The sequence below is a fragment of the Cebus imitator genome, unplaced genomic scaffold, assembly GCF_001604975.1.
Source record: "Cebus imitator isolate Cc_AM_T3 unplaced genomic scaffold, Cebus_imitator-1.0 Scaffold356, whole genome shotgun sequence".
In the NCBI taxonomy this organism is placed as follows: domain Eukaryota; kingdom Metazoa; phylum Chordata; class Mammalia; order Primates; family Cebidae; genus Cebus; species Cebus imitator.
In genome coordinates, this window is record NW_016107671.1 from 1,782,829 (window position 1) to 1,792,516 (window position 9,688).

A 9,688-nucleotide genomic window follows, 5' to 3' on the forward strand; every position below is an offset into this window, starting at 1 on the left:
GGGTTTCACCATGTTGACCAGGATGGTCTCGATCTCTTGACCTCGTGATCCACCCGCCTCGGCCTCCCAAAGTGCTGGGATTACATGCTTGAGCCACCGCACCCGGCCTGCCTGGCTAATTTTTAAGAAATTTTTTTGTAGAGATTCAGTTTCACTATGCCCAGGCTAGTTTCAAACTCCTGGGCAGGAGAATCATTTGAACCTGGGAAGCAAAGGTTGCAACAAGTTGAGATTGCACCACTGTACTCCATCCAGGGCGACAGAGCAAGGATCCATCTCAAAAAAACCAAAGAATGTACTTTTAGCAAATGGACTCATGTATATGAATCTGTGCAAAAGAGGACCTAGAGAGCATTTGGACACAAAATGCAAGTAAAATGACTGCATCCTGGAAGGACAGCACTTGTCACTAAACTGGAAGAGAATTATAAGAAAAATAACATAGCGAGTAGGTACTGAAGGAGACATGCAGTTCATTGGCTATTTCTTTTTCTTTTTTGAGACGGAGTTTCACTCTTGTTGCTGAGGCTAGAGTGCAATGGCATGATCTTGGGTCACTGCAACCTCTGCCTCCCGAGTTCAAATGATTCTCCTGCCTAAGCCTCCCTAGTAGCTGAAATTACAGGCGACCACCACTATGCCCAGCTAATTTTTGTATTTTTAGTAGAGAAGAGGTTTCACTATGTTGGCCAGGCTGGTCTTGAACTTCTGACCTCAGGTGATCTGCCCGCCTCGGCCTCCCAAAGTGCTGGGATTAGGGCACTGAGCCATCACACCCAGCCTTCATTGGCTATTTCATGCTGAGATATCCATTTCTTCTCCACATCTCAAGCCTCCTCCCTGAGAAGGAAATTTTAAGATCAATGTTTCAAGGATGCATTTACCATATGAGATGACCACTTCCACATACAAATATGACTGCCCCTTCCTGACTTGCTCTTACCTGTACACTCTCCTCTTGTCTCTTCCCTCACAATCATCCATGGTTCTTTTCCTTGCTCCAATAAGGTGATTAAATCTGGCTTAGATATGGAATGTCCTGCTTACAAAGGAAAGAAGTACCACAAAATACAGAAATCAACTTTGAAGGTCAAATTTAAAATTATAATTGCAATAAATGAAAGGTCAAAGTGATACTGAATAAGATTTTAGAGAAGAATGAGAGAAATAAAAAAAAAGATCACCCAGGGAGATCTGCTTTTGTTTGCTGGTTTTCAAAGAAATTTAAACTTATATGTCCTCTAACTCTAGAAAAAGCAAGAATAAAGTAGTTGAAAACACAAACTCTAAAGCCTGGGATTGGCTGGGTGTGGTAGCTCATGCCTGTAACCCCAGCACTTTGGGAGGTCAAGGTGGGCGGATCACCTGAGGTCAGGAGTTCGAGACTAGATTGGCCAATATGGTTAAACCCCGCCTCTACTAAAAATACAAAAATTAGCTGGGTGTGGTGGTGGCGCTTGTAATTCCAGCTACTAGGGAGGCTGAGGCAGAAGTATCGCTTGAACCTGGGAAGTGGAGATTGCAGTGAGCCAAGATTGTACCTCTGTACTCCAGCCTGGGTAACAGAACAAGACTGTCTCAAAAAAAAAAAAAAAGCCTGGGATCAATTCCTGACTCTGTCATGTGTGCGTGACCTTGGGCAAGTCACTTATACTGCTGCTCAGTATTCTCTCTTAATAAAATTGGGAAACTAATAAAGCTGTTGGGAGTATTCAATTATTTGATACATGAGTATTTAGAAAAATGTCTGTGTGGAAATCACAATGCTAGCTGTTAAAATTATGCTACTGCAATTATTTTACTAAATGTATACAAGAAGAGATAGCTGTAGCATATTCATCCCATTTTATATGTAATTTTCATGGATTATGAGTTTTAACCATAAATCAAATGAATTCTGTCTCAGGAAATGCACTGCTTTCTCCTTAGATTTAAGTAAATTTCATTTAACCAATCCACCCCTCTATGACTACATGTACAGGCTATCTCTTTTGATAGTAATAGTAATTCAGCACCCTCTTTCAAGCTAATATCCCTGCAACTAGAGCAGATAATGAAATGGAGCACTACAGCAATTCTGTGCCACAAACTAAATAAGAAACCTAAACGCCCTGACAATGGTTCTACAATGAGCACCAGAAAATTCTAAGCTAAACCACTGGTTTAACCCATGTACTGGGTTAAAGAACAGAAACAAATAAAAGAAGTAGCAGAGGGAGGTGTGAATGTCACTGAAAGATAGAGAAGATGAAAGTGTTGAAAGGAGCTGCCATTCCTGACTCAACAAAGCTGAAACCACCTCAGTAGAAAAAAAAAAAAAAAAAAAAATTTCTAAAAAAAAAAAAAAAAAAAAAAAAAAAAAAAAAAGCAACAAACAAGAGAAAAAAAACGCAGCCCTAAAAATCACGACAGAAAAAAGAATATATCCTACAGAAAAGATTCTAAATTATTCTAAGTCATTCCAGGTCGATAAACATACCCAGTGAGACTAAGTGATCATAGTTCTCCATCATCACCTCCTGGTACAAGGTCTTCTGAACGAGGTTGAGGTATTCCCACTCCTGAAGAGAGAAGTCTATGGCCACATCCCTGAATGTTATCGATCTCTGAAACAGCAAACCCATGTATTACTGGAGAAATTAAAGAAAATGCTTAGAAAATAAAGTGGAAGAGATGAAGGGCTGCATTACAGCAGAAGAGCAATATAACCAGCACACAGACCAGAAATCTATGTTATCAGGGAGGGGAATGAAATAGAATTTTATACATATTTTTGAAGAAACCTGAAATGCAGACAAAACTTTCTGCCTATTCTGGGACACTTCTTAGGTATCTGAGCCTTTTGAATATGACAAAATAACCTAAAATGCAATTAAAAAAAAAAAGAAAATGACAAAATAATGATGTATTTCTATTAAACTAAATCATTATTATGCACATAATGCCCTAGCAGTATCTGCCTCATAAATTCTCAGTCAATGTGTGTTAACTGAGGAATATTTTGACTTGGAAGATAATTTAAAATTTTAATTGAGATGTTTTATCCAAAATTCTCAATTTAGAAAAGTAAGTACAGATTCTCAATTTAGAAAAGTAGGTTTCCTGTGACCTCGTGGTACAAAGGTAGCATATCTGACTGCAGAAAATTAGGTTTCCTTAAGATTAATAATTTCTTCAAGCATCAAGTACTTCATTATGTCAAATCTTACCATGAGCAAAGCATTTTTGTTTTTATCAAGACATCATTATTTTATGGTATTTGTTTTTCAGGGCTTTTTTTTGAGACAGAGTCTTGTTCTGTCACCCAGGCTGGAGTACAGTGGCACCATCTCAGCTCACTGTAACCTCCGCCTTACAGATTCCAGTGATTCTCCTGCCCTAGCCGCCCGAGTAGCTGGGACTACAGGTGTGCACCACCACATCCAGCTAATTTTTGTATTTTTTAGTAGAGACGGGGTTTCACCATATTGGCCAGGTTGGTCTCAAACTCCTGACCTCATGATCTTCCTGCCTCAGCCTCCCAAAGTGTTGGGATTACATGTGTGAGCCACCACACCCAGCCTGTTTTTCAGGGCTTTCTATCTAAATCCATGACCTCTGTGTTTACAAGTTCCAATCCAACAGACTAATTAACACAAAGCATGAGATTTTACCCTACCTGAAGATTTACATTCTTCAATACCAATTTCTACCTTATCTAGCTGGAAAACTCAGATGTCTGAAAAATTTCAGACTTCTCATGGATGGTCAAATGAAACTGTTGTCTTGGTCACAACAAATGACAAAACCCTGAAACATGTATATCTGTACTCAAAGAACTTGACGGCTTTCCTCTGTGTCACTGCCCAAAATAGAGGAATGGGCACCTAGAGGACATTGAGTAATCTGGGCAATAACGACATGAATGCTACTGAATTTACAGTGGCCCCCCTAGCAAGGATGCTGCGTGACATGGCACACATTTTATGGGAAGAATGAGAACTGGGGAACAGGTTAACTGAACACCCTTTCACGGAAGGTAACTTCAGGAAAAATTATGAAAAGACATACACGACCTAAAAAAAAATCACACACACACACACATTAACATGGTGAGAAATATCAACTTACACAGGCCATGGTTTTAAACTGGAAAGAGTTGATCAATCCTCAGCGTTTCTCTACCAGAAAAGCAGAGTCAAAGAACCAAGACCTGAAAGAAGAGAAGACCGGTTTTACTGGAGGGGGAGGATCCAAGATGGCCGATTAGGAGCAGCTCAGGATTGCAGCTCCCAGTGAAAGCGCAGAGGGTGAGTGGACGCCACATTTCCAGATGGATTTTTATTGCCCACAGACCAGGAGATTCCCAGGTGGACAAGTCCCATGGGTCGCCAGCATGGCTGGTTTGGCTGGGGCGGCTGCTTTGCCAGCACCCCGGGGTGGCAGTTCTCCGTACAAAATACATGGGTCCAGGCACTGGTTTAGCTGGCAACTGGAGTTCTGGGAAGGCAGAGTCGCCCATTCATCTGATTAAAAAGGGGACTGAAACAGGGAGCCAGGCCAGGAGATTCCCGGGCAAAAAAAAGTCACGAATCTCAGCGCCACTGTTTCAGCCAGCGCAGTGGGTCACCGCACAGGAAATCACACAGATCCTGGCACCTTTTCAACAGGCAACTGTAACACCTGGGAGAGAATCGACCATTCAGCTAAAAAAAAAGGCTTTGAGGCAGGGAACCAGGTGATCAGGCTCGGCTGGTCCCACCCTCACAAAAAAACAGCAATTGGAAACGCTCTGGGTTGAGAGTTTCACAGCAAGAACAGCTGAACCCAGGAAGGTCCAGCTCTGTGGGAGAGGGGCATTTGCCATTTCTGAGGCACTCCACCACTACAGAGGTAGACCGCCATTGCTGAGGCAGGCCGCTGTTGCCGAGGCAACCCGCCACTACAGAGAGAGTCTGCCATTACAGAGGTGGGCTAGCTTTGCCAAGGCAGTTCTAACGACACCCATATAAACAGGACTGCAGGGAAGTTCACAAGGCAGCTGGGCAGAGCCCACAGCAACTCAGCAAAGCCTCTGCAGGCAGACAGTGACTAGGCTCCCTCCTTGCTGGGCAGGGCAGCACTGATAAAAAGGCAGCAGAACAACAGAAACTCATAAATAAAGCCCTAACTACCCGGGACAGAACACCTGGGGAAAAAACAAAAAGGGTTTATGAGTTCTGCTGCAGCAGACTTAAACGTACCTGCACAGCAGCTCTAAATGAGCAACGGAGATCACAGCTCAGCATTTGAGTTCCTATAAAGGACAGACTGTTTCCTCAAGCAGCTCCCTGACACCCATATATCCAAAGAGTCACCTCATAAAGGACACCTCAGACTGAAAATTGGCGGGTATCCTTCTGGGACAAAGATAGCAGAAGAAGAAACTGGCAGCAACCCTTACTATTCTGCAGCCGCTGCAGGTGATCCCCAGGCAAGCAGGGAGGGCCTGGAGTGGACCTCTCCTATAGCAGAGGGGCCAGACTGTTAGAAGGAAAACTAAGAAAGAGAAGGAAATAACTTTATCATCAACAAACTGGGCATCCACTCAGAGACCCAATCTGAAAGTCAACAACTACAAAGTCGACAGGTGGATAAATCCACAAAGATGGGAAGAAACCAGCACAAAAAGGATGAAAGAACCCGAAACCAGAACGCCTCTCCTCCTGCAAGGGATCACAACGCCTCACCAGCAAGGGAACAAGGCTGGATGGAGAACGAGTGTGACGAAATGACAGAATCAGGCTTCAGAAGGTGGGTAGTAAGAAACTTCTGTGAGCTAAAAGAAAATGTTCTAACCCAATGCAAAGAAACTAAGAACCTTGAAAAAAGATTTGATGAAATGCTAACAAGAATAGACAACTTAGAGAAGAATATAAGTGAATTGATGGCGCTGAAAAACACAACATGAGAACTTCGCAAAGCATGCACAAGTTTCAACAGCCGAATTGACCAAGCAGAAGAAAGGATATCAGAGTCAAAGACCAACACAATGAAATAAAACAAGAAGGCAAGATAAGAGAAAAAAGGGTAAAAAGGAATGAATAAAGTATCCAAGAAATATGGGAATATGTGAAAAGACCTAATCTACATTTGATCGATGTACCTGAATGTGACGGAGAGAATCAATCCATGCTGGAAAATACTCTTCAGGATATTATCCAGGAAAACATCCCCAACCTAGCAAGGCAGGCCAATATTCAAGTCCAGGAAATACAGAGAACACCACAAAGATATTCCTCAAGAAGAACACCACCAAGGCACATAATCGTCAGATTCACCAGGGTTGAAATGAAGGAGAAAATGCTAAGGGTAGCCAGACAGAAAGGTCAGGTTACCCACAAAGGGAAGCCTATCAGACTCACAGCAGATCTCTCAGCAGAAACCCTAGAAGCCAGAAGAGAGTGGGGGCCAATATTCAACATCCTTAAAGAAAAGAACTTTCAAGCCAGAATTTCATATCCAGCCAAACTAAGCTTCATAAGTGAAGGAAAAATAAAATCCTTTGCGAACAAGCAAGTACTCAGAGATTTCATCACCACCAGGCCAGCTTTACAAGAGCTCCTGAAAGAGGCACTAAACATAGAAAGGAACAACCAGTACAAGCCACTCCAAAAACATACCAAATGGTAAAGAGCATCAACACAATGAAGTAACTGCATAAACTAACGGGCAAAACAGCCAGCTAGCATCAAAATGGCAGGATCCAATTCACACATAACAATATTAACTCTAAATGTAAATGGGCTAAATGCCCCAATCAAAAGACAGCAGACTGGCAAATTGGATAAAAAGCCAAAACCCATCAGTGTGCTGTATCCAGGAAACCCATCTCACATGCAAGGATACACAAAGGTTCAAAATAAAGGGATGGAGGAAGATCTACCAAGCAAATCGAGAGAAAAAAAAAGCAGGAGTTGCAATTCTCATCTCTGATAAAATAGACTTTAAACCAACAAATATCAAAGGAGACAAAGATGGACATTATATAATGGTAAAGGGATCAATGCAACAAGAACTAATGATCCTAAATATATATGCACCCAATACAGAAGCACCCAGACACATAAGGCAAGTTCTTAATGACTTAACAAAGAGACTTAGACTCCCACACAATAATAGTGGGAGACTCTAACACCCCATTGTCAATATTAGACAGATCAACAAGACAGAAAACTAACAAGGATATCCAGGACTTGAACTCAGACCTGGACCAAGCAAACCTAATACACATTTACAGAAATCACCACCCCAAATTCACAGAATATGCATTCTTCTCAGCACCACATCACACCTACTCTAAAATTGACCACACAATTGGAAGCAAACCCCTCCTCAGCAAATGCAAAAGAACGGAAATCATAACAGTCTCTCAGACCACAGTGCAATCAAGTTAGAACTCAGAATTCAGAAACTAATTCAGAACCACACAGCTTCATGGAAACTGAACAACTGGCTCTTGAATGTTGACTGGATAAACAATGAAATGAAGGCAGAAATAAAGATGTTCTTTGAAACCAATGAGAACGAAGACACAACATACCAGAATCTCTGGGACACAGTTAAAGCAGTCTCTAGGGGAAAATATATAGCAATAAATGCCCACATGAGAAGCAAGGAGAGATCTAAAATCGACACCCTCTCGTCAAAATTGAAAGAGCTAGAGGAGCAAGATCAAAAATACTCAAAAGCTAACAGAAGACAAGAAATAACTAAGATCAGAGCAGAACTGAAGGAGATAGAGACACAAAACCCTTCAAAAAATCAATAAATCCAGGAGCTGGTTTTTCAAAAAGATCAACAAAATAGACCACTAGCCAGATTAATAAAAAAGAAAAGAGAGAATAATCAAATAAATGCAATAAAAAACAATAAAGGGGATATCACCACAGATTCCACAGAAATTCAAACCGTCATCAGAGATTATTACAAACAACTCTATGCACATAAACTGGTAAGCCTGGAAGAAATGGATAAATTCCTGGACACTTGCATCCTCCCAAGCCTAAACCAGGAAGAAGTCGAAACCCTGAATAGACCAATAACAAGGACTGAAGTTGAGGCAGCAATTAAGAGCCTACCACCCAAAAAAAGCCCAGGTCCAGATGGGTTCACAGCCAAATTCTACGCCTTACAAAGAGGAGCTGGTACCATTCCTTCTGAAACTATTCCAAACAATCCAAAAAGAGGAAATCCTTCCCAAATCATTTTTTTTTTTTTTTGAGACGGAGTTTCGCTCTTGTTATCCAGGCTGGAATGCAATGGCGCGATCTCGGCTCACCGCAACCTCTGCCTCCTGGGTTCAGGCAATTCTCCTGCCTCCTGAGTAGCTGGGATTACAGGCACGCACCACCATGCCCAGCTAATTTTTTGTATTTTTAGTAGAGACGGGGTTTCACCATGTTGACCAGGATGGTCTCGATTTCTTGACCTCGTGATCCACCCGCCTCGGCCTCCCAAAGTGCTGGGATTACAGGCTTGAGCCACCGCGCCCGGCCCCACATCATTTTATGAGACCAACATCATCCTGATACCAAAACCCGGAAGAGACTCAGCAAGAAAAGAAAACTTTAGGCCAATATCCATGATGAACATAGATGCAAAAATCTTCAATAAAATACTGGCAAGCCGATTGCAACAGCACATCAAAAAGCTTATCCACCATGATCAGGTAGGATTCATCCCGGGGATGCAAGGCTGGTTCAACATACGCAAGTCTATAAATGTAATTCATCACATAAACAGAACAAAAGACAAAAACCACACGGTTATCTCAATTGATGCAGAGAAGGCCTTTGACAAAATTCAACAGCCCTTTATGCTAAAAACCCTCAATAAACTAAGTATTGAAAGAACGTATCTCAAAATAATAAAAGCTATTTACGACAAACCAACAGCCAATATCATACTGAATGGGCAAAAACTGGAAGCATTCCCCTTGAAATGTGGCACTGGACAAGGATGCCCTCTCTCACCACTCCTATTCAATATAGTACTAGAAGTTCTAGCCAGAGCAATCAGGCAAGAAAAAGAAAGAAAGGGTATTCAAATAGGAAAGGAGGAAGTCAAATTGTCTCTATTTGCAGACAACATGATTGTATATCTAGAGGACCCCATGGTCTCAGCCGAAAATCTCCTGAAACTGATAAGCAACTTCAGCAAAGTCTCAGGATACAAAATCAATGTGCAAAAAACACAAGTATTCCTATACAGCAATAACAGACTTAAAGAAAGCCAAATCAAGAATGAACTGCCATTCACAATTGCTACAAACAGAATAAAATACCTAGGAATAAAACTAACAAGGAACGTAAAGGACCTCTTCAAGGAGAACTACAAGCCGCTACTCAACGAAATAAGAGAGGACACAAACAGAGGGACAAACATTCCATGTTCATGCTTATGAAGAATCAATATCATGAAAATGGCCATACTGCCCAAAGTAATTTACAGATTCAACGCTATCCCCATAAAGCTACCAATGACCTTTGGGAGGCCGAGGCGGGTGGATCACGAGGTCAAGAGATCGAGACCATCCTGGTCAACACGGTGAAACCCCGTCTCTACTAAAGCTACAAAAAATTAGCTGGGCATGGTGGCGCGTGCCTGTAATCCCAGCTACTCAGGAGGCTGAGGCAGGAGAATTGCCTGAACCCAGGAGGCGGAGGTT

The 9,688-nt window shown here is 41.9% G+C and overlaps 1 protein-coding gene across 7 annotated transcripts in view; it reads right to left on the reverse strand.

Moving 5' to 3' along the window:
- Positions 1–9,688, reverse strand: part of ZNF607 (zinc finger protein 607) — a 66,718-nt gene that overhangs the window by 10,944 nt on the left and 46,086 nt on the right. For 5 of the 7 annotated variants that reach the window (XM_037730628.1, XM_037730629.1, XM_037730627.1 and 2 more), the window contains 3 exons: positions 4,111–4,192; positions 2,480–2,606; positions 944–1,042 (listed from right to left, as the gene is read on the reverse strand). In XM_037730628.1, coding sequence (XP_037586556.1) covers positions 944–1,042; positions 2,480–2,606; positions 4,111–4,119 — 235 coding nt within the window. In that variant the 5' untranslated portion in view covers positions 4,120–4,192. The remainder of the gene's footprint in view (positions 1–943; positions 1,043–2,479; positions 2,607–4,110; positions 4,193–9,688) is intronic. The other 2 variants (XM_037730631.1, XM_037730632.1) reach the window with 2 other exon arrangements.